The sequence below is a fragment of the Anomaloglossus baeobatrachus genome, chromosome 4, assembly GCF_048569485.1.
Source record: "Anomaloglossus baeobatrachus isolate aAnoBae1 chromosome 4, aAnoBae1.hap1, whole genome shotgun sequence".
NCBI lineage: Eukaryota > Metazoa > Chordata > Amphibia > Anura > Aromobatidae > Anomaloglossus > Anomaloglossus baeobatrachus.
In genome coordinates this window covers 46,624,715-46,650,410 of record NC_134356.1, presented here as the reverse complement: position 1 = coordinate 46,650,410, position 25,696 = coordinate 46,624,715, and the positions used below count along the sequence as shown (strand labels likewise).

Genomic DNA, 25,696 nt, shown 5'->3' with positions numbered 1-25,696 from the left:
GATCCGGCTCCTGTCGGTCACAGCAGGGAGCCGGATCTTTGTGTCGGATCGTTCACGACCGACACATCACTAGAGCGTGGAGCTGCACGCACCGCTCCACGCTTCTTCATTGTTGCTGTGCATGATTATGAGGGAGGGGGACCCAGTGCCGCCGCCGCTGATAACGGGCAGGGGGGCCTGGTGTCAGTGGCGGCGGCACTGGGTCATATGGCGGCGGCGTGGTCTGCGCCAGATCAGCGCAGCTCCTTTCACAGAAAGGAGCTGCTTGCTGATCTGCAGAGCGGTCCCCTAGCTGCCGGGCCCGGTCGCAGTCGCTTCCTCTGCGACCATGGTAGTTATGCCCCTGTGTGGAAACATCGGTGATTAACCCCCTCCTTACCCGAGATGAACACTGCACCTTAAGTAAGGTGCAGTACCCTGTGGCGACTGAAGTCTCAGGGGCGCCACATCATCACGCCAGCATATATGCCTAGGCATCAAGAAGAAGTGGAGCCCCAGGGACTGGAGCAAAGTGCTGGGGGAATGGGAGCAAGGTGAGTAATTTTTTTACATATAGTGTTCAGCCTTCTTAAAGGGGTTGTCCACTTCTTTTACTTAGTTTAAAAATGAACTCATGATGGTCCTAACAAAAAAAATCAAACCACATACTCATCTACTGAATTCACGCCGCTCTTCCGTACTGCTGCTTAGTCTCCCATCTGACTCTTGGATTCCTTTTCTATTGGGATGCGCCAACGATTGACAATGATGATGGTCACGTTCCACCTGACGGGAGTAAAATGTTTCCTACATCTTTCATCTGGCTCGGACAGAATATGATCACACTGGCGTATAATACGGCGGAGTGCTCATCACAGTCACTGGGTCTCGCGGAGTGGGAGTGGCTGCTGTGAAAACCCATGAAGCTTTGTTCTCAGTACGAGGCTCCATAGGTCTCTTGTTTTTATTACTCTCTTTTCATGTCTTTTATGTTATCATTTGTGGACTACGTCGGAATTCCTGTGCTACTTCTTTCCTGCATGGTTTGGGTTTTTTTTCTATAAATTGGTGAACCAGGGAAAGATTCAGGGAGTGTTTTTTTGCAATTAAATTATGTGTTTTTTTTCTCTTTTTACTTACTGGGTTAGTAATGGGGGTGTCTGATAGACGCTTCTCCATTACTAACACCAGGGCTTGATGCCAGCTATCACTACACATCTGACATCAAGCCCCCAAAACTATTACTCCAATTACTACTGCACCAGGGCAGTGGGAAAGAGCCAAGGCTCGGGCTAATATTTTAGGCTGGGAAGGGCCAAATAACCAGGGATCTTCCCAGTCTGATAATACCAGCCTCTAGCTGTTTGGTTTACCTGTTCTGGTAATCAAAAATAGGGGGAAACCCTTGCTGTTTATTTAAATTACCTATTTAATTATTCATAAAAAGCTACACACAGCCAATTATATATCTGCTGGCTCTATCTATCTATCTATCTATCTATCTATCTATATCTATCTATCCATCCCTATATCTATGTGGCGCCCCTGACCTGGTCAGGCACCACTGAGTACTGCACCCATGCTGGGGACAGTACAATACAGGTAATCCAGAAGGCTGACAGGGGTGTGGAACACAGGCGCATAGTGATCAGGTCTCACACATGTACCCATGAGAGGACCCCTGGGGATCCCAGGAGGGGGCAAAGCCTATACCTCCACTGGAATAGTGGCAGGGGGTTAAAAGCCTCCATCTCCTCTCAAGGGGTGTGGTGGAGAGTCTGGTTGCTAGGTGGCGTAGGCAAGAACAGGAGAGGAGGAGCAGTGAGTCAGTTAGAAGGAGAACTCCGTAGGGCTCAGTGAGGAGCAGACCTGTGGGGCTGATGCTGTCTAACAGCGCCCGCGCAGTGACTACAGACGGGGGAGAACGGTCAACTAGAAGTGCTGCCTGAAAGCCAGCTTCAGCTAGAGAGTGCACGGAGTGGGAAGTAAGGAGACTTCTAGAGAGCACCAGGCCCAACCGGGCGGCAGATCCCGAAGCGAGGATAGATTCACCTTTCCCTGCTAAACCTGCCGGTGTGGGGCTCTTACAGCCCACACCACAACAACCAAAAGCCGCAGCCACGTAACCGCAAGTAGGGCCCATAGGTCACAGGAGGCAAGAGGCTGGAGTGGCCTGGCCCGGGGAACAAGCACACGGCAAAACAAGAAGGGGAGAGAGGCTGGGAGCATCTTCCCTGGGTGACCCCCATAGGGACTCAAAGTCGGGGTCACCCCAAACCACCAAGGGCTAAGGAAGGCGAGTTTGTAGTCACCCTCATACAGTCAGCCGGAAGGATACCTGGTTCCCACCTGGTTCATCCCAGCTACGCCCGGGTTACTCACCCTGCCACCTGAAGTGAGTAAAAACCCTGAAAGACACTTTGCCTGTGTGTGGTCATTCTGCGACTTGTGGTACTACAGCTTTACAAAGGGCCCTGGGGCTTGCCTCACTCTCAGGAGGCTACTACACCCGACTGCACCCACCATCGGCCCCAGGTGCCTCCTAATCTGCAGTGGCGGTCCCCTCTGACCGCAAATCTGAGAGTGGCGTCACGACTACAAAGAAGATCTCCTACCTGTGACCAGATCCAGCTACGTGGAGTCCCTGAAGGTATGCACCGACACAACACCTGCGGGGCTTCACATCTGGCGTCACGAACAGGATAAGGACTAGACCTGTTCAGACAGGTGACCATGTGCCTGGGCGGTCCGCTTGAAAAATTGGAAGCGCCGCCATATTGCCACCATGAAAAGCGCGCTGAAAAACAACAGCAGCCCGCGCTGGAAGAAGTTACCGCCCACGAAGAGGTGTGGCTACCCAGAGATCCCCTGCAGAGTTCTGACCTTGCCAGCTATGAGAGTGGAAGCGTCGAGAGACGGCGGGAAGGAAAGGAAGCCACAAGCCTGCTGCTGGGAGAGGAGCTACTGAAAGAGGCAGAGCAGAAACTGGACAGCTTGTTACAGGAGGCAGCGAAGAGTCCACTGCTGGGAGACCGTGCAGAAGACGGCGCAGAAGAAATGGCGTCTGACCGCAGGAACCCAGAACCAGGCTCCGCTGCCTGGTGGTACCGAGAGCTGGCCCAGTTTTGCAACCGGCTGGAGACCCGGGTCGTGGAGCAGATTCGGGACGAACGGATGGAACTGCAGGAGATGACCGCGGCGGTTCGGGCCTATGAAGGGAGAGCTGCGCGCCGGGTGTCAGGCGGGACGGCGACGACGCAGACCCCAGTGCTACCAACAACGGGTGAGTCGAATGATGCCCCGGCCCGCGCAAGTGCCCCGACCCCTGCTGCCACGTCCGCGGTCCCTGAAGAGGCGTCCGGTGCGGCGACGCTGAAGCAGGCCGCAGCCACGCCAGGTGCGGCCCTCCAAGCCCCAGCGGCTGCAGCGATGCCCTGCTCGGCCCACCAAGACCCAGTCCCTGCAGCGATGCCCTGCCCGGCCCGCCAGGACCAGGCCGCCGCCATCCTGGGCGCGGCCCGCCAAGACCAGGCCGCCGCCATACAGGGCGCGGCCCGCCAAGCCCAGACTGCTGCAGCGACGTCCAGCCCAGCCTGCACAGAGCCCCCTGCAACAGCGACACTGATCCAGGCCGCCGCCATGCCAGGCGCGGCCCGCCAAGACCAGGCCGCCGCCATCCCGGGCGCGGCCCGCCAAGACCAGGCCGCCGCCATACAGGGCGCGGCCCGCCAAGACCAGGCCGCCGCCATGCCAGGCGCGGCCCGCCAAGAAAAGACTACCTCAGCATTTACCCCGGCCTGTAAGGCCAGAGCAGACACCGCTCCCCGGTCCACAGAGGTTCCTGATAGGCAGCCCACGGTGGGTGAAGACCCTGCATATTGGCAGATGAAGGCTGACCTGGAGGCCAAATTTCCACAATGGCTGGTGAGCCAGTACATACCCCCTCCGCATACCCCAAAGAGTCTCCTGCTAACCCCTGCAGCAGCTACACCAAGGAGTCCCTCACCTGGGCCGGCCGAAGAGCATCCATCCCCGGCACTGCCACAGCTGGAGTGCCAGGAAGAACTAAGGGGGAGAGGAGGCCAGGAAGCAGAAGGGTTGACTCCGACTCCAGTGCCACCAGTAGCAGATGTGTACTCAGAGCCGGAAATGCTGCCATACTCCCGCTGGGATGAGGAAGACCTGACACCGTCTGCTGACGAAGATCAGCCCCAAGACCTCACCTGGGAGTTTGTGAGCTGCCCTCTACAGAATCCAGCCCGCAAGACACGGCGCAGAAGAACACAGTTTGCTCCAGCACCACAGTCTCCTGAACAGAGAGCAGTCACCGCCAGAGACCTAAAGGAGAAGCGTTTGTTGAGAGAGTCCAAAGCCCAGGCTAGAGGACCCCTGTGTTATGGCGTAGTGGAAGATTTCAACTTGAAAAGTGGTTATGGCTTCATTGTAGCACCAGGAATAAAAGAAGGGATATTTGTAAACCGCAGAGATGTGAACGCTCATCTGCCAAGAGGACACCCTTGCAGAAATCTAAAGATGGGAGATTCCGTTCAGTTCACCCTGCATCAAGGCGAAAGAGGACTGTATGCTTTGGGCGTAACGCTATGTCCCAACAAACCTTACAGCCATCCCCTGCAACAAGAAAGACAAGAAAGACAAGAAAGACAAGATAGAGATAAAGAACCAGATGTAGAAACAGATGAAGACCAAGAAAGGAAAGATAAAGATCCTACAGATGAAGAAAGAGACAAAGAGCAGGAAAGTCACAGGTGCCAGTGCCCAACGTGCCCTCGCCCTAGTGAAAAAGAGGAGTAAAAGTAAAGTACAGAAAAGAAGTACAGAAGTTAAAGTTTTGAAAAGTTTTGTTTGCAACGTTAAAGAAATGCGCCCACAAGAACTATTGTGAGAAACAAACTTAAGGCTATGAACTTGCTATAGCCACAAACTCTCGCAGTGTAAATAGTTACACCAGTGGCACCACCATCAGGGCCAGCCTGTTTAGGGGCTTGGCTCGTCTGCAACCAGGGGGGCCCGTCCGTAGAAAAGGGCCTTGGCTCACCTGCGACCAGAGAGCACGCCTGTTTATGGGGCCTTGGCTCACCACCACAAAGAGGGTACCTGGTCAGCACCAACTGTGGAGGCCGCCTCTGCATCCTGCCAGAAGAGGCTGAAGGCGCGGATCCACCAGGCCAGGTATACCCTGAAACCACCAGCCCATGAAAGCCGCCTCTACATCCTGCCAGAAGTGGCTGAAGTCGCGGCCAACGGGAGAGGAAGATTGGAGGAAAGGTCTGGGGAAACGGATGGCCCAGACCTGGTTACCAACAGGACCGGTGACCTGCCTCCTGAGAGGGTTTTGGGTGGGTTAACGGACTTGTGGGTGGAGGGTGGTGATGTCTGATACCTGGTGGTTTTAAAAATGTTTTACATGTTTTAATGTTTTATGCATTTTAAAATGTTGTCTTGCAGCCCGAGGACGTGCTGGTGATAACTAAGGGGGAATGTGGCGCCCCTGACCTGGTCAGGCACCACTGAGTACTGCACCCATGCTGGGGACAGTACAATACAGGTAATCCAGAAGGCTGACAGGGGTGTGGAACACAGGCGCATAGTGATCAGGTCTCACACATGTACCCATGAGAGGACCCCTGGGGATCCCAGGAGGGGGCAAAGCCTATACCTCCACTGGAATAGTGGCAGGGGGTTAAAAGCCTCCATCTCCTCTCAAGGGGTGTGGTGGAGAGTCTGGTTGCTAGGTGGCGTAGGCAAGAACAGGAGAGGAGGAGCAGTGAGTCAGTTAGAAGGAGAACTCCGTAGGGCTCAGTGAGGAGCAGACCTGTGGGGCTGATGCTGTCTAACAGCGCCCGCGCAGTGACTACAGACGGGGGAGAACGGTCAACTAGAAGTGCTGCCTGAAAGCCAGCTTCAGCTAGAGAGTGCACGGAGTGGGAAGTAAGGAGACTTCTAGAGAGCACCAGGCCCAACCGGGCGGCAGATCCCGAAGCGAGGATAGATTCACCTTTCCCTGCTAAACCTGCCGGTGTGGGGCTCTTACAGCCCACACCACAACAACCAAAAGCCGCAGCCACGTAACCGCAAGTAGGGCCCATAGGTCACAGGAGGCAAGAGGCTGGAGTGGCCTGGCCCGGGGAACAAGCACACGGCAAAACAAGAAGGGGAGAGAGGCTGGGAGCATCTTCCCTGGGTGACCCCCATAGGGACTCAAAGTCGGGGTCACCCCAAACCACCAAGGGCTAAGGAAGGCGAGTTTGTAGTCACCCTCATACAGTCAGCCGGAAGGATACCTGGTTCCCACCTGGTTCATCCCAGCTACGCCCGGGTTACTCACCCTGCCACCTGAAGTGAGTAAAAACCCTGAAAGACACTTTGCCTGTGTGTGGTCATTCTGCGACTTGTGGTACTACAGCTTTACAAAGGGCCCTGGGGCTTGCCTCACTCTCAGGAGGCTACTACACCCGACTGCACCCACCATCGGCCCCAGGTGCCTCCTAATCTGCAGTGGCGGTCCCCTCTGACCGCAAATCTGAGAGTGGCGTCACGACTACAAAGAAGATCTCCTACCTGTGACCAGATCCAGCTACGTGGAGTCCCTGAAGGTATGCACCGACACAACACCTGCGGGGCTTCACATCTATCTATCTATCTACCTATCTAGCACTTTTATTTGGGGGGGGTACTTGTCTGATTCAATATTCTGGTTCCTTGCAGACGCCATATGGATGTCATATGAAGTCAAGAAACAAAAAATCGTACTCTCATAGCACTCGCAGGACAAAATGATACCCATATGGATTCCACTCATTTAACTTTTCAGGAGCGGAATAGGACCAAATATTTTCACACCAGTGTGAGCATACACTTAAAGTAATTACAGATCCTTTAAAAGGACTATGTGATAAGAGGAGTCATAACTAGAGATGTGCGCACTTGAACTGTAAAGTTTGGGGTTCGTACCGAACACTGGGCGTCCAGGGCTCGAACTTGAACACGGGTCCGAGTCTGATGCAGTTCCGTATGATAACCACCCGATCGAGCATCGGGGTGTTTGGGTACGCTCAGTACTTAGCTCAGTGAGAGCCGCTTGGGGGTCAAAACAACGTTTTCAGATGTAGTGGTCCCCAAACCCCCACCCCCCGGAAATGCTCTGGTTATATTTGGCTGTATGTGGGCAGAGTGTCGAACTGGCCCCAATCATTCACTTCCATCATACTCGTTACTCGAGTCGAGTTCATTAGTTTACATCCCCATTGACTTATATACGGTTCAGGATCTGGAAACAAGTTTAGGTCAAGTCTGGGTCCCGAAACGAACTTTTAACTACAGTCCGGCCTAACCCGGCAAGCCCGAACTGTGAACCTTGAAGGGTCCCTCGGCCTGACCCATCAGCATCAAATACTTTAGATCTGATGTGCTGGCTGTGAAGAAATTAGACATTCACTGCACTCTTTAATCATGGACCTTTACATTTTGGTACTATGACCTTTTTCATGCGATATATGATACTGTCGTTGTGGAAAAATCTAAAGCAATGGTTTGTTGATAAGGCAAAGATAAGAAAAAGTTGCGTTGTTACACGTCAACCCTTTCGTGTTTACAGCCAAGAGTCCTGACCACAAAGAATTTCCTATTCCTGTAGTGAATACTGAGTTTTGCAAACCTCAATTACATCTGTGAGAGACGGTAAATCACCATAAATGTCACAAGCGGCAGCTACAGTAAAATGGCCGCTTATCTAAGAAGCGTTAATACTCTACAGTCTTCTAAGTCAATGGTCATGTATAATTCCTACCAAAGTACACAGTACTTCTGCAGAACATAGTGTGAAAAGAGCCTTAAGGGTGCTTTACACGCTGCGACATCGCTACCGATATATCGTCGGGGTCACGACGTTAGTGATGCACATCCGGCTCCGGTAGCGACATCGCAGCATGTGACACCAAGGAGCGACGATCAACGATCGCAAAATCATTCAAAAACGGTGATCGTTGACACGTCGCTCCTTTCCATAATATCGTTGTTGCCACAGGTACGATGTTGTTCGTCGTTCCTGCAGCACCACACATCGCTATGTGTGACACTGCAGGAGTGACGAACATCTGCTTACCTGCGTCCACCGACAATGCGTAAGAAAGGAGGTGGGCGGGATCCCGCTGATCTACGCCCCTCCGCTTCTATTGGGCGGCTGCTTAGTGACGCCGCTGTGACATCGCAGTGACGCCGAATGCACCTCCCCCTTGAGGGAGGGATTGTTCGGCGGTCACAGCGACGTCGCTGACAAGGTATGTGCATGTGACGCTGCCGTAGGGATAATGTTCGCTACGGCAGCGAGCACCAAATGTCGCACAAACGACGGGGGTGGGTGCTATCAAGCTCGAAATCGCTCGCAATCGCTAGTGATGTCGTATCGTGTAAAGCACCCTTCAGTCTCTTTCAATTGAGTTTAAACTCTAGAATAAGTCCACTGTTACTACCTTCTGGTACTTCTGTATTTCTCCTTACCATAGCAGTGATGCTTACTGAAAGAGGACCTGTCAGCGGGTTAAAAGTGGTCAGTTGTTCTTGGTTGAATTTCCATATCAATTTTTGTAAAATGAGCTGTGATACAGATGTAAATAACAACCTTCCAAACTCTTTTTTAAACTTTACTTAGTTCTCTAGGTGCCAGAGGGTGCACTGTTTCTTTTTTCCATCTCTGAAACTAACAACATTAAAGAATACCTGTTTTTCCTCCTCTTTTATTCTTGTTGCTCCCCTAGGTATTAATTTTTGGATTTCTATAAATCTACTATACTGTCACATGGTATGTTGCTCTAAAGTCATCAAGTGTCATGGCGGGCATCAGATGCTGTTTAGATCACAGACTCTGACACTCCTCACTATTCTTTCTCTGATGCTTCTGAGTTGCACAGGTAGGCTCGGGCATTGACCAGCTGTGTGCTCATTTGTAATCGGACTAGTAGGATAGTAGGAGTTAATTTTTGCTAGCTTGTTGGTTACCTTTTGGATCACATGTTGCGGGAAACCTATCACAGGTACTTCCCGCCTTTTTAAGATGGAGGAATTTGTCTTCCTATGCAGTCTATAGCTTTCTGCTCCACTGGTTCGTGTGTTGTTGTTTTTTAATCTGATGATTTATTGCATATTGCATGGTGTGCTGTGGAATTCCTCCTGGTGTCTGGTTTCCTCCTTATCACTTGTCTGATTACTCTGTGTGAGCATGCTGTGTGATAGAGTTTTGGTTTCCCCTGTTTGTCTATCACTCTTGGTGTTTACACATTCCTGTTCCGCCCCCTCCCACACCTTGAGGTACGGAGGGAGGGGGATACTAGATCAGGGCTGGACAGGAGCAGGGGTAGGAAGGCGGACCAGACATAGTCACCTTCAGACGTATCTCTGGGATCAGGCACAGCTAAGGCCCCCTAGCTTGAGGGCCAGTTTAGGAGTCCCAGTCCCATGTTATCCCCTGCCATGCCATGGCGCATACAGTTACAGAAATATGGTCTTTTTTAACTGTTAATTGTGTGATCTTTACTAAGGTGAGTGTTGAAACCATATGATTAAAAAAATGAAATATTCTGGAGCAGTGGGAATAAAATAAGAGCAAAAACTGGCCACTTTTGACCTGCTGATGTCCTCTTTTAAGGTCCTTAGTTTTAGGGATGGAAAAAAGAAACACTGCACCCTTTGGCAGTAAGGAAACTAAGTATGGTTTAAAGAGGGTTTGGAAGAATTGTAGTATACCTATGTATCCACTTATATTTTAAATCAGGGGCATACAAAGGTGCACAGGGCTCTGAGTCTCATGCTGCACAAAATAATACACATTGAGATGACTGACAAACTACTTATAGTTCCTAAAATATTTAATGTTCTCAGATCCTCTTTGACATAAGGAAATTATCTAATAACCAAGTAATAACAAACCTTATTAGGACATTAATTAATTATTTTTGAATGTCACAAAAGAGTCCTTGCGTCTAGGAAAGGGGGAGATGGTGACCCCCTGTCCAAACCTACTGCTGGTCTCTGAGGTCTCGCACCACCCTAGATAGATACTTCACCTATGTGCCGAGCCTGATACCTGACCCTAGGTATCCCTAGTGCTGGACCCTAAATAGGGAACGGGTGGGATGAGATCTTCATCAACCCCACTAAACGCCAATGGAAGGCACAATGTGGACACACGGGGGGGAAAAGCATGAACTACTTATCCACAGATGACTCAGGTAGGGTAGAAGTTGAGCAAAGATTCAGCAACAATACTACAGATGAGAGCAAGCCATTTGCTTGCAACCAGAGCTAGAATGAATTGAATAATATCATCAGTGCAGGGAAGAAAAGAGTATTTAAGCACCAATACAATACAAATGATCAGCAGCTGGGTGGAAGGTGAGCTCCTGCTGGGTCCAAAAGGGGGAGAGATGAAAACCCACCAGGAAAGCTACCTATACCAATGAATACTGACAGCAGGAACAATGGAAAGTCAGGGAGCATTTTGCGCAGACAAATGCTATGACCTTCTATTGTCAGAAACCACATGACTGTTACCTGTGACACACCCTTGACAATATCAGAATGCCCCTCCAGTGGTGCACCAAAGTAATACAAGTTTATGGGGTACAATCATCTGCCCTTTTTGTCCCATAAATCACTAAGGCTAGGTTCACACTTCCGTTGTTTTGCATCAGTCACAATCCGTCGCCTTGAGGAATTACGGTATCCTGCAAAATATTTTGCAGGAATCCAGTTTTTCACCATAGACTTCTATTAGTGACGGATTGCGACTGATGATGCTGCGTTGCATTCGCTGCGTCGCGGTCAGTCGTTTTTTAACTGACCGCCGGGCGGGAGCAACGCAGCCTGTAACGTTTTTTGAGCAGCGCAATCCGTAGGATTTCGCTGCGCATGCTCTCTCTGGCTCCCTGCCCCCGTAACCAGGATACACATCGGGTAACCAAGCAATGCGCTTTTGGTTAGTTACCCGATATTTACAGTGGTTACGTGTGCAGGGAGCCAGTGCTAAGCGGTGTATGCTGGTATCCAAGGTAAATATCGGGTAACCAAGCAAAAAGTGCTTTGCTTTTAGTTACCCGATATTTACCCTGGATACAGTGTGCAAGGAGGCCGACATTTCCCCACTCGGCTCCGCCCCCTCCCGCACTCCGCATGTGTACACACTCACACACACTCACACACACACTCACTTGTCCCCAGCCCTGCAGTCCCCGCGGCACTGACGTCCTCAGCGCCATGGCCCCGCTTGGCTCCGCCCCCCGCACACAACGGAGGCCGACAATGATTTCTGTTCTTTGTCATCCGTTGTACAGCACATCAGTCACATGCGTCAAGCAAAGAAACGGAACTGTGAACCTAGCCTAACCCATGAGTCTTGCACTGGCCAAAATGCTATGTACTGTATGTCTGGGCTAAGGAATCTGTTATCAGACACATATCAATATCCATTATTTTTTCTCTTACAGGGAAACCTCTGCCTCCCACTCCGGATGACAACAGTGTAAGTTTACGTCCATGATCACCCAGTTCCACTATCTAAGTGATCGATGCATCAAATTTTGTATAGTGTCAAAAAGAAAGGTTTGGCAGCATATTGTAGAAAACTTTCACAGGTCTTTATTGGATAACAGCCATGTCACTAGGTATCGGTCTACACAGAGGCTTTTTCCAGGCTTTTCCAGGAATCTGTCAAAAACTGAACTTCTCCTTCCTCTACTAACCTTCCTAAAGCCAATATTACTATTTCTGTGGGTGGTTCTACCATTACTCCCCAGCAGCACGCCCCCTGTCTACTCTTTGGGTCATACTGGACTCCTTCACTTCCTACACCCGATCACTCGCTCGCTCATGTCACCTACACCTTAAAAACATCTCTAGGATTCAATCTTTTCTGACCGTTAACTTCGCAAAAACTCTGATTCATTCTCATCTGGGCTATTAGGGTAAGTTCACACAGTGCGTTTTTGCGTGTTTTTCGGGGGCGTTTTTGCTCAGAAAACTGCATGACTTTGCTTCCCCAGCAAAGTCTATGATTTTTCATTTTTGCTGTCTGCACACAGCGGTTTAGCTGCGTTTTTGTGGTTCCCACAAAAACGCAGCATGTCAATTATTTTTGCGTTTTTCACTGCGTTTTCCACCCATTGAGTTCAATGAGATGTTAAAAAACACAATGAAAACAGCGAATTGCAAATATAGCTGCGTTTTAGTGCGTTTCTATGACTAAAAACGGTGCTAAAAACGCAAGGGGTGGGCAGTAAAGTGACATGTACAGGAAGAGGATTCCTTCTGTCAGTAAATACAGAAGCGTGAATCCTCCCGGTACCGTCACCGCTGCGTCCATCTCCAGTCCTGTGCATGTCAGCTCCTATGCGGCGCCATGTCTGGGCGGGAGGTGGAGGCAGCTGCAAAAACAAAAGTGAACAGTAGAAAAAAAATGTTATACTCACCTGTCTGCAGACTCCCGGTGGCATGTCCGCTCCCAGCTCCTCTCCCGGTATCGCCGCTCCAGCTGTGTGCAGACGGCCGGGACACCTCCGATAGCTGCAGGACCTGGTGCTGATCACCTTACGCATCAGCTGATCGTAAGTCTCGCGGTGACGCCGGCGCCCGGCGGGCTTAACCTGTCAGCGGATGCCGTCAGGAGACTTCATCCCTGATTACCGGCAGCTCCTGCAGCGATCGGACGGGATCAAACTCCGCTCCAGGAGCTGCCGGTAATCAGCACATAAGTGAGTATTTTTTTTTTTTTTTGCACTGATGCATCATCTGATTGTATAAACGGCTTTCATACAATCAGCTGATGTGTGATGGAATTCACATCCTTGATCCTGACACATCATCTGATCGCTTTGCCTTCCAGCAAACCGATCAGATGATATTGGATCCGGATTGGACGGTGCGGAACCCTTGACCCAGGATTACTGCGGACTGGGGTTCTTTATTTCAATAAAGATTGAGCCACTAATTGTGTTGTGTTTTATTTCTAATAAAAATATTTTTCTGTGTGTTGTGTTTTTTTTTTATCTTTACTAGAAATTCATGGTGGCCATGTCTAATATTGGCGTGACACCATGAATTTCGGGCTTAGGGCCAGCTGATAATATACAGTCTCTTCTATGAGCTTCTATACAGCTTCTATGAAAGCGCTATTTTCTGGGGTGGCTGCGGACTGCAATTCGCAGCGGGGGGTGCCCAGAAAGCATGGGAACCCTGCACTGTGGATTCCAATCCCCAGCTCCCTAGTTGTACCTGGCTGGACTCAAAAATTGGGCGAAGCCCACGTCATTTGTTTTTATTATTTCATGAAATTCATGAAATAAAAAAAAAAAAAGGGCTTCCCTATATTTTTGGTTCACAAATAGGCAGTTGGGGGTTGGGGGCAGCCCGTACCTGCCTGCTGTACCTGGCTAGCATACAAAAATATGGCGAAGCCCACGTCATTTTTTTTGTTTGGTGGGGCAAAGAAATCCTGCATACAGTCCTGGAAGGAGGATGCTGAGCCTTGTAGTTCGACAGCTGCTATCTGCTCTCCTGCAAACACTATTGGATGGAGGATACTGAGCCTTGTAGTCCTGCAGCTGCGGTCTGCTCTCCTGCATACACTAGTGGATGGAGTATGCTGAGCCTTGTAGGTCTGCTCCCCCTGACTCTCCCTCCAGCATACAGTCCTGGATGGAGCATGCTGAGCCTTGTAGTTCTGCTGCTGTCTGCTCTCCTGCATACACTAGTGGAGAATGAAGAACATATGGAAGAAGGAAATGACATCAGACCCTTTTTTTTTTTCAACAATCTTTAATGGCAATGTTCACTGATAAAAAAAAAACGCAGAAAAACGCAGTGAGCAAAAATGCAGCAAAACCCGGTAAAAACGCATGCGTTTTTTTCATGCGTCTTTTAAAGACGCTGCGTTTCTGTGCATTTTTATCACTAAAAAACGCACAAAAACGCAGCGTCAATAAAATGCAGTGTGTGCACATAGTCTTACAACGCTCTACTTATCGGTCTCCCTCTTACTAAACTCTCCTGTCTCCAATCCATCCTGAATTGAAAAGCCAGGATCATATTCCTCTCCAACTGCTACACCGATGCCTCCACTCTGTGCCAGTCATTGCACTGGTTGCCCATCTGCTATACAATATAATATAAACTTATCACTCTCTCTCACGAAGCGCTCCACAGTTCTGCACTGCCCTCCATCTCTTCCCTCATCTCTGTCTACCACCCTACGTGTCCTCCATTCCCCTAATGACGTAAGACTGTCATCCTCTATAATCCAAACCTCCTATTCCCGCATCCCGGACTGCTCTCATGCTGCACCAAATCTCTGGAATGCACTACTCTGTAATGTCTGATATTGTCTGTACATGTCCCCTCAAATTGGGAAGTGCTGTGGAATACCATACAGTATATTGGTGCTGTAGGTGTAACATTAAAAATTATATATATACAATAATGCTTCCTCTCATTTGATCAAATTGTCTCGCGGCAGTTAGACTTGAGAAAAATATATAGAAATGTGTGTCTTAAGAAATCAAGCATCTTCCTCACAATCCAATCTTCACTGTAACGCCACTAACCACTGCGGGAGTGCTCCCCCTCTGATCTAAAATATAAGCCAGAGGCATGGCACCTTTTGTTATGCTCCATCTTTTCCGTCTTTGCCAATCGAAAATGGAAGAGATTAGAAGAACCTCTGTGTTCTCTGCAAGATTTCTACAAGACAGGAGAAAACCATTTAGGCTGGCACACCGTGGGGGCAAATGTATCTCTTGTTTACAGTAAAGGGGTGATTCCATTTTGTACATTCATCACATATCCACGGGAATATGCCGTAAATGTTTAGCAGAGGCGGATACCATTTTTTAGACTTGCCATTTTATTTATAGCAGACTGGCTGTAGTACCCGGCATTGCCCGGGATAGTAACTAAAGGCCACTTTACACGCTGCGATATCGGTACCGATATCGCTAGCATGGGTACCCGCCCCCATCGGTTGTACGACACGGGAAATCGCTGCCCGTGGCGCACAACATCTCCCAGACCCGTCACACTACTTACCTGCCTAGCGACGTCGCTGTGACCGGCGAACTGCCTCCTTTCTAAGGGGGCAGTTCGTTCGGCGTCACAGCGACGTCACTAAGCGGCCGCCCAATAGAAGCGGAGGGGCGGAGATGAGCGGCCGTAACATCCCGCCCACCTCCTTCCTTCCGCATTGCGGGCGGGACGCAGGTAAGGAGAGGTTCCTCGCTCCTGCGGTGTCACACGTACCGATGTGTGCTGCCGCAGGAACGATGAACAACATCGTTACTGCAGCAGCAACGATAATCGAGATTAGGGGGGCATGTCACCGCTGAGCGATTTTGAATGTTTTTGCGACAATTCAAAATCGATCATAGGTGTCACACAGAACAACATCGCTAAAGAGGCCGGATGTGCGACACAAATTCCCTGACCCAAACGACATCGCATTAGCGATGTCGTAGCGTGTAAAGCGGCCTTTAATGTCTCTCTGTCTCTATCCCACTCTCAAACTCTCCCTCTCTGTCCATCACTGTCGCTGTCGGTCTCCCTCTCTGTCTGTCTGTCTCTGCCTCTCTCTCTGTCTTCCTCTCTTTCAGCCTCTGTGTCTCTCTCTGTCTTTCTCCCTCTCTGCCTGTCTCTCTCTCTGTCTCCCTGTCTGTCTCTGTGTCTTTCTCTGTCTCCCTCTCTGTCTGTGTCTCTCTCTGTCTGTGTCTCTCTGTCTGTGTCTCTCTGTCTGTCTCTGTGTCTCTCTATCTTTCTTTGTCTCTCTGTCATTCTCTCTCTGTCTGTCTCTGTGTCTGTCTCTGTCTCTCTCTCTATCTCTCTTTGTCTCTCTGTGTCTTTCTCTGTCTTACTCTCTGTAATACCATTGTATGAACTGAGGATTTCGATCGTGTTACTGACAACCAGAGACGGGTTCTTGATGCAAAGAAGTTTTGTAATATGCAACCAACAATATGTACACAGAAAAGAACATACACAGTATATACCTGCCAGGTTTGGAGCAAGAGGGAATTCCCGGGACCGAGCACCGGACTCCCCCAGGGAGGCCACCAGGAGCGAACCCCTATACAGGGACTGTCTGGTGATCACCCCAGAAGGCCTAGATGCACAGCAGCCGGGACACAAAAGGACAACAGGTTATCGTCCAAGAATGTCCGTGCAGGATGTGTAACGCAGGTGCTAGGGTGGATATGTTCTGGAAGGGACCGGCACAAGCACCGACCAGAGACGGCAGACGGAGTCCGGGACCAGCGAACACACAGCTCGATAAGACCAGGTGGAGTCCAGAGCCGGTGTCGGGTGATTCACCAGGATCCAAAATAACCAGGAAACGAGAGCAGCGGAGCAGGAGTAGACAGGAAGCAGTATACTCAAGCAACTAGACTAAGTTTAGGGGTGGGCTTTTAAACAGATGAACAGAAAGTAGGGCAACAGAACAGAAAACTCCATGTCAACAAAGGGCAAGATTCTTCAGAAGCAAACTGGAAATCCCGGAACACTGACACTCTCTCTCTGTCTCTCTTTCTTTTTGTTTCTCTGTCAGTCTCTGCCTGTCTCTCTGTCTCTGTCTTTCTCTGTTTGTCTCTCTCTCTCTTTCTCCACTGATATCATATTACCTCACACATAAGCTTCTTATACTAAGAATGTCCTTTGTTGCCTATAGCAACCAAGCACAGCTCTAATTAATGACCTGTAGCTCCCAGCTCCATTGACTTTAATGTAAGCAGGTTTTTGAGCAAATAACTGTAAAGCGCGGTGTTAAATTTCCCCCCCCCAAAAAAACATAGTCTGACGCAACGTTATTTGACTTATTTGAGTCAAATAAGCTTTCTATGCAAGATTTTGTGTTTGTAAATGCGATGGAGCGGATTCCTTTAGTGGACACACACACACACACACAGACACACACACACACACACACAGACACACACACACACACACACACACACACACATACAGCTTTATATAGCAGATCTTATGGATATGTCCTAAATGTAAGATATGTGAACATCCCTTATTAATGACTTTGCATTATCAGCATTATCTTTATTTTTCCATTTCTTACAGGGAAGCCATTTAAATAAAGGCTGGGCAGTGGCATTATATGATTATACGACAAAGAATTCCCAAGAGCTGGCACTCTGTAGAGGGGAAGAATATCTACCGCTGGATACCTCAGAAGTGCATTGGTGGAAAATACAGGATAAAAACGGGTAGATACCATCCCCACTAATTATGGTTATAATGCATTTTGATTTCAGGAAATTTAAGGATTTTTCTTTTTATTAAACAGGGATTGTAGTAGTGCCTCTTTTTTTTTCATTTGATTTACTCTTAATTGGAAATTAATTTAGAAACTGACAGAAATACTCAATTTACTTATATTAAAATCCATGTGTAACCTGCCAAATCAGTGGCCATAAAGAGGGCCTGCAATGTGCCATAAATATGTATTTTTTTTATTAATTTTTTTACCCAGGGTAAATGCTGCTGTTCTCCTGAATCCGGCATTGTTTTTCTTTTGTCCCTGTGCCTCTCCGTTCCTGAGATATGGCCATCTCTTTCCTCTATATAAATCTAGTCTTGTTATCTAACTGGGCATGGCCCATAAGAATATACCAACAGAAAAGAGTTGAGAAACACGCCCAGTTGGCTAACAAGTCTAGATTTATATACAGGAAAGAGATAGCTGTTTCTCAAAAATGGAGAGGCGTAGGAACAAAAGATAAAACGACATATCATGCGATGTTCGTCTCTGCACACACCTGCGGGCACAGTGTTGTCGGACTCTGTTCACACCACAGAGTCTGACAAGCAATCTGAGACTTCTATATTGTTTAGCCTGAGGCGGGCATCGGCTGGTTAAGGTTCACTGGTCTCCAGCTCTGCAGGAGTTAATTCCTGCAGTCTGGTGAGCAAAACCTAGAGCTCAGGTTGCTGACTGCCTCATGCAGCTTTCTCCTCCCTATTTAAAGCACGGCTTCCTTCCTTTATGTGCCGAGGATAGCTTTAGCTTTTGCTCCAGCAATTCCCCGTCTTGGTGATTTTCCCATTTATGGTGATCCGTGTTGCGCTTCTGAGTGGTGTCAGCATTCCCCTGTTGTGCGTTACTTCACCCTTTTTTCGTTGTTCCCCAATACTCATAGTGTCTCTCCTTTGTGTTTTCAGTGCTGTGTGTATGAGTTTCCATTCTACCTTGTCCGTGGGGTTTTGTCTTTGTGTTTTCCAGCCCGCTCAGGGCTCGGACAGACGTTAGGGTCACTCTGGGGGCTCGGACCTGATTACCATCAAATCTACCTCCAAGATAAGGGACAGCGCAGGGACTCTAGTCTGAGGGCCAGCCTAGGGTCACCTGTCCTGTCATTACATACCCTGTTACACCTATGACACAATGCCAAATTTAGGAGAACAGTGGCATTTAAACTATGTTAAAAAAAATTACATATTTATGGCAAGTGACGGGTCCTCTTTATGTTGCATTGTTTGTGATTTTCAATGGGCATATTTGGTGAGAACTGTTTTACCCTTGTTAATGCCAAACCTACGTGGGGTTGTCTATATTGTGGGTGGTCTTCATATCTTTACACATTCTTTCATACAGAATCGTCTCAATCTTTAAAGCACCTGACTTGTCACTGTTACAGTAAACTGTATTTTTCATATTAACATTTGTAGGGTATTTGGTCTCAAAATTTTGCATATTTAAGAAATGTATGAATAAAATAAAACTGGGCAAAACCAAATGTAAGTGTGCCTCGCCTCCTCTAACCACTTCTCAGTATTTATATTGGAGGACATATATATACTGTATAAATATATATATAAATATATATATATATATGTATAGACATACATTATATATTTGTCCTTCTTTAATATATATATATATATATATATTTATATTTATATCTATATACTATATATTCAATTATTTAAATTAAATTATTTAATTAATATTTAACATTATATTATAAATAAAATAGGACTTCAGTTCTTTTAAACAATTTTTTATCTCTACTGACTAACACGGTATAAAGATATATTTTACCTGTATCTAAATAAAATATGATATATATATATATATATATATATATATATATATATATATATATATATATATATATAAAATAAAATATTACAAAATGTTAAATAAATTATTTATTATATTGTATTTATTATAGATATTATTTATATATATATATATATATATATATATAATATATATATATTTAATTATAATCCATTAACATATATATATATATATATATATATATATATATATATATATATATATATATATATATATATATTTGTCCTCCAAATGCAAGTGTGCTCTTACATTGTTCAATCAGAGTTCACATATTGAGAATCAGTTTTTTGCCAGGAGCAGAATAAATTCCACAATTCTACTGTTGAAGTAAATCTCACTTTATTAAATGTTTCTGGGATTCAATCTTCGGCCTGGTGAGAATTAAAGAAATACAAAGGCATGTGATTTCCAAAGCTCTCCAAATGATTTTAATGAGCATCATATTTTTATAGTCCTCAGAAATGTAGGCATACCATGCATAAATTTAAAAGTTTCTTAGATGATAGCAAATAGTAGAATACATAACTGCATAATAAGTACAGACACTCCCAGCATCCATCAAGCTTGGCCAACCCCCCCCAAGCAGTTCTTTGTCCAAGGAGTGCTCTGATCCCCTATAAACAGGTTTATGAAGGTTTGAAAATTTTTAACTCCTTCCTTACACCACATCCCAATAAAATACTCAAATCTCCTTTTTTCAGACATGTTGGCTATGCCCCAAGCAGCTACCTGGCGAGTCAAAGTGAAGACAGCCTGATAACCTATGAGTAAGTATGTTCAGGAAGTGTCTACCATATTATGACAGTATAAGAAGTCTGGGATTTGTAGTCCATCATTTATAGGTAATGCCATACCCTCACTTTATAAAAAACAACAAAAGACAAAACTGCTCATATCAACTTATTATTATGGGCATGAAAGGGACCATCATTTAATAAAACTGGCCATATATGTTGGATAAAAATTGGCTGAACGAGATGATTTTTGCCTTATCGGTTTACTCTCAAATATATACAGGGTCTGATTGTATTGTAGGTTCGGAGTTGTTGGATTTCATCATATTTACTGACCATGCATGTTTACAGGAGAATGTGAAGAGATGGCTTTGGCCCGAACTCTCATATATGACAAGCTTAAAGACGACCAATCACTTCCCATAAATGTGTAATTTTCTTACATAGTGTAATTGCTGCCCTTCTCCTGAATCCGACGATGTTTTTCTTTTGTTACTGCTCCTCTCCATTCCTGAGATATGGCTTTCTTTTCACTTTACATATATCTAGCCTTATTAGCCAACTGGGTGTATAGAGTTGAGGACCACGCCCACTTGTATAAAAGACTAAATTTATACACAGAGAAAAATGGGCCATATCTCAGGAATGGAGAGGCGCAGAAACAAAAGAAAAACAACACTGGATTCAGGAGAACGGTGGCATTTACATCGGGTTAAAATAAATTAATCTGTATGGTAAGTGGCAAATTCTTTTTACATTGGGTATCCAATGTGATAAATGTGAGGTGGTATTTATGTGATAAATGTTTTATCAGTGGGGTCTGACCACTGAGACTCTCAAATCACAAGAACAGGGGTCCCTTAGGTGAATTGAGTGGTACTGCGTCTGCATGATTACTGCTCTAGTAATTAAAAATGATACATTTTATTTATATAGCGCCGACATATTCCGAAGCACTGTATAATTACGCGGGCTCACACATGCAGAGTATTGCTCCTATAGTCCTTTGGAAGTGAATGAAGGGATGGCCACATATATTCATATCCCAAATTTATCACATTTATCAGGAATTTTTTGAACAATTTTACTATATGAGATCATCTATACATACGATTATAACCTCAAGAGTCAGTGACATTCTCACATTTCAATAGACAGACTCCTAAAAAGGAGGAAGTGTTTTACGGTTACTCTTCGCACTTCCCATATACTTTATGTACAAAACTGAAGCTTTTTGTTTCTAAATGAGGAACGTGCCTTAAAAATATATCTGTATCTGGGAGTTTTAAAGGGGATGTTGGGTTTTAGAAAAGCCATTAGCGTATGTAGAGGTAATAAAGGGAAGTCTATAATTCACAACCTTATGCTCACCTCCAAAACCATCTACACTAAAAAAAATGAAGCAAATGTTTAAAAAGTCTCAATTTAAAATATATTGTTTGTGGGTTTTTTGTTCACAGCTCCCATGCAGATCAATGTGTCTTTATTGTAACAAACTGTCTGACCTGAGGTCATATTTTCTTTATCTGGTTTTTATTTCTTACACTAACTGTAGTACCCAGTATTGCCCGGGGTAGTAACTAAGTGTCTCTCTGTCTCTATCCCACTCTCCCTCATTTTCTCTCTGTCTCCCTATATACAGTATCTGTCTGTCTGTATCTGAGTCTCAATGTCTTTCGCTTTCTGTCTGTTTTTCTCTGTCTCTCTGTCTGTCTCTGTGTCTGTCTCTCTCTTTCTCCCCGTCTGCTTCTCTTCCTCTCTCTAGTTTTCTCTATCTGTCTCTCCACTGAAATCATATTACCTCACACATAAGCTTCTTATACTAACAATGCCCTTTGTTGCCTATAGCAAACAATCACAGCTCCTATTAATGACCTGTAACAAAATAGAAGCAGAGCTGTGATTGGTTGCCATAGGCTACCTGATAAATATCCAGGGTAACTGTGAAAACAGCCAATATATTACCTCAAACATCCAAACAGTTTCTGTGTGTCTCTTTCTGTGTGTGCGTGTGTGTGTCTTTCTTTGTGTATCTTTCTGTGTGTGTGTATCTCTTTCTGTGTCTCTTTCTGTGTGTATCTGTGTGTGTCTCTTTCTGTGTGTATCTCTTTTTGTGTGTGTCTCTTTCTGTGTGTGTCTCTTTCTGTGTGCCTCTGTCTGTATGTGTGTCTTTTTCTGTGTGTGTCTTTCTGTATGTGTTTCGCCTACTGTATGTGTCTCTTTCTGTGAGTTTCTTTCTGTGTGTTTGTCGCTTTGTGTGTGTCTCTTTCTGTGTGGGTGTCTCTTTCTGTGTGTGTCTCTCTCTGTGTATGTGTCTCTTTCTGTCTCTTTCTGTGTGTGTCTCTTTCTGTATGTGTGTGTGTCTGTGTGTGTGTGTTTTTGTGTTAAAAGAAAAAGGTTTTGGTACCGTGTTAGCCATTTGAAAAATGATTGATTTTTCTCAGTGAGAGAAACAAAAAAATGTTGTAGTTGTGATACCTTTTAATGGCTAACTAAAATAAAATATGATGATGTTATATAGCAAGCATTCGAGACATCTCAGGTCTCTTCCTCAGGCATGGTATGACAAATATCTGAAGAAACACAAATATATACACAAAACAGGGCAGAGGGATGCATAGTAAAAGGACATTTAAATAAACATTTAAATAAATGTTTTTGTGTGTGTCTCTTTTTGTATACAGTCATATGAAAAAGTTTGGGCACCCCTATTAATGTTAACCTTTTTTCTTTATAACAATTTGGGTTTTTGCAGCAGCTATTTCAGTTTCATATATCTAATAACTGATGGACTGAGTAATATTTCTGGATTGAAATGAGGTTTATTGTACTAACAGATAATGTGCAATCCGCATTTAAACAAAATTTGACCGGTGCAAAAGTATGGGCACCCTCATCAATTTCTTGATTTGAATACTCCTAACTACTTTTTACTGACTTACTAAACCACTAAATTGGTTTTGTAACCTCATTGAGCTTTGAACTTCATAGACAGGTGTATCCAGTCATGAGAAAAGGTATTTAAGGTGGCCACTTGCAAGTTGTTCTCCTATTTGTATCTCCTATGAAGAGTGGCATCATGGGCTCCTCAAAACAACTCTCAAATGATCTGAAAACAAAGATTATTCGACATAGTTGTTCAGGGGAAGGATAGAAAAAGTTGTCTCAGAGATTTAAACTGTCAGTTTCCACTGTGAGGAACATAGTAAGGAAATGGAAGAACACAGGTACAGTTCTTGTTAAGCCCAGAAGTGGCAGGCCAAGAAAAATATCAGAAAGGCAGAGAAGAAGAATGGTGAGAACAGTCAAGGACAATCCACAGACCACCTCCAAAGACCTGCAGCATCATCTTGCTACAGATGGTGTCAATGTGCATCGGTCAATTATACAGCGCACTTTGCACAAGGAGAAGCTGTATGGGAGAGTGATGCGAAAGAAGCCGTTTCTTCAAGCACGCCACAAACAGAGTCGCCTGAGGTATGCAAAAGCACATTTGGACAAGCCAGTTACATTTTGGAAGAAGGTCCTGTGGACTGATGAAACAAAAATTAAGTTGTTTGGTCATACAAAAAGGCGTTATGCATGGAGGCAAAAAACACATCATTCCAAGAAAAGCACTTGCTACCCACAGTAAAATTTGGTGGAGGTTCCATCATGCTTTGGGGCTGTGTGGCCAATGCCGGCACCGGGAATCTTGTTAAAGTTGAGGGTCGCATGGATTCAACTCAGTATCAGCAGATTCTTGACAATAATGTGCAAGAATCAGTGACGAAGTTGAAGTTACGCAGGGGATGGATATTTCAGCAAGACAATGATCCAAAACCCCGCTCCAAATCTACTCAGGCATTCATACAGAGGAACAATTACAATGTTCTGGAATGGCCATCCCAGTCCCCAGACCTGAATATCATTGAACATCTGTGGGATGATGTGAAGCGGCTGTCCATGCTCGGCGACCATCATACTTAACTGAACTGGAATTGTTTTGTAAACAGGAATGGTCAAATCTACCTTCATCCAGGATCCAGGACCTCATTAAAAGCTACAGGAAGATACTAGAGGCTGTTATTTTTGCAAAAGGAGGATCTACAAAATATTATTGTCACTTTTTATGTTGAGGTGCCCATACTTTTGCACCGGTCAAATTTTGTTTAAATGCGGATTGCACATTTTCTGTTAGTACAATAAACCTCATTTCAATCCAGAAATATTACTCAGTCCATCAGTTATTAGATATATGAAACTGAAATAGCTGCTGCAAAAACCCAAATTGTTATAATGAAAAAAGGTTAACATTAATAGGGGTGCCCAAACTTTTTCATATGACTGTATGTCTCTTTCTTTCTGTGTATGTGTCTTTCTGTGTGTGTCTCTTTCTGTGTGTGTCTCTTACTGTGTGTGGGGGTCTCTCTCTCTCTGTGTGAGTCTTTCTCTGTCCATAATAGGAGTCTATAATGGCAGATCCGTTCCCACCTCCATTGACTTTAATGTAAGCAGGTTTTTTGTCGAATAACTGTAAAGCGCAGGGTTAACATTTACTCTCATAACATAGTCTATGACGTTCCGTGACTCAAATGAGGTGTCAGTGCAAAATTTTATGATTGTAAATGCGATGGTGCGGATTCCTTTAGCAGACATACATACACTTAGCTTTATATATTACATTTGGTCCGTTTACAAGTTATATTTGACTTCTGTTTTTTTAAGGTGGTACAACAGGAACATTAGCAGGAGCCAGGCAGAAAAACTTCTCATTGATAAGGTATGTGTCCGAATACATATAACATGTAGAAGTGGCCACTTTATTACCTGTAATCATGAGACTATATATCACAAGGGTACCACGACAGAGAGTGGTCCCTCCTATTTCTGGTGTCAGGAGAGCACAGCGCAGGGATACACAAACATTTGCTAAGGCTAATACTGCTGACTGTGCAGATTCTCCTTTATCTGGTGCTGCTAAGGTTAAGTAGTTTCTCTGGTCTTCTATACTCTGGATGAAAGCTAGAGCCAGCTGTTCTATGTTTGTATTAGCTCTGCTATTAAGACTTCCCTGCCAGCCCAGGTAAATGCCGGTGATAGCTTCTGCTTAGCTTGCCGCTAGAAGGAACTTGCGATCTGTGGACCAGGAAGTCATTAACCCCTTAACGACTGCGGGCCGTAAAATTACGTCCTAAATGACATAATCTTACTGCCCGCGGTCCTCCGGCGGCAGCATGCCGCGATCGGCACACATCTCAGCTGATTTTCACAGCTGAGATGTGTGCCTGCTAGGCACGAGCAGAATCGTTATCTGCTCGTGCCGATTAACCCCTTATAATGGCGCTGTCAATACATGACAGCGCCATTATAAGCGCAATCGCGGTAAAGTTTTACTTACCGCCGAAACCGGAAGTCACGTGACGCGATCACGTGACTCCCGATAGTTGTCATGGTAGTACAGGGTCATGTGATGACTCCTGTACTACACATGAATTGGTTTCCCTTTCGCTGTGCCCGGGGCACAGCAAAAGAGAAAGACAGCGTATCTGCTGTTTACAGCCTTCCAGCTGTGATCAGCAGATACTGCAGAGCGATCGGAATGCTGATCGCAATAGCCCCCTAGGGGGACTAGTAAAAAAAAAAAAAAAAGTAAAAAAATAAGTTTTAAAAAATTAAAAAAAAACAAAAAAACCTAAAAGTTCAAATCACCCCCCATTCGCCCCATTAAAAATTAAAGGGTTAAAAAAATAAAAAATATACACACATTTGGTATCGCCGCGTTCAGAAACGCCCGATCTATCAAAATATAAAATCAATTAATCTGATCAGTAAACGGCGTAGCGGCAAAAAAATT

At 45.7% G+C, this 25,696-nt stretch overlaps 1 protein-coding gene across 1 annotated transcript in view; it reads left to right on the top strand.

The window, feature by feature from the left end:
• Positions 1-25,696, top strand: part of ITK (IL2 inducible T cell kinase) — a 106,638-nt gene that overhangs the window by 49,582 nt on the left and 31,360 nt on the right. The window contains exons 5-8 of the mRNA XM_075342217.1: positions 11,478-11,512; positions 17,104-17,249; positions 19,828-19,893; positions 24,568-24,622. Coding sequence (XP_075198332.1) covers positions 11,478-11,512; positions 17,104-17,249; positions 19,828-19,893; positions 24,568-24,622 — 302 coding nt within the window. The remainder of the gene's footprint in view (positions 1-11,477; positions 11,513-17,103; positions 17,250-19,827; positions 19,894-24,567; positions 24,623-25,696) is intronic.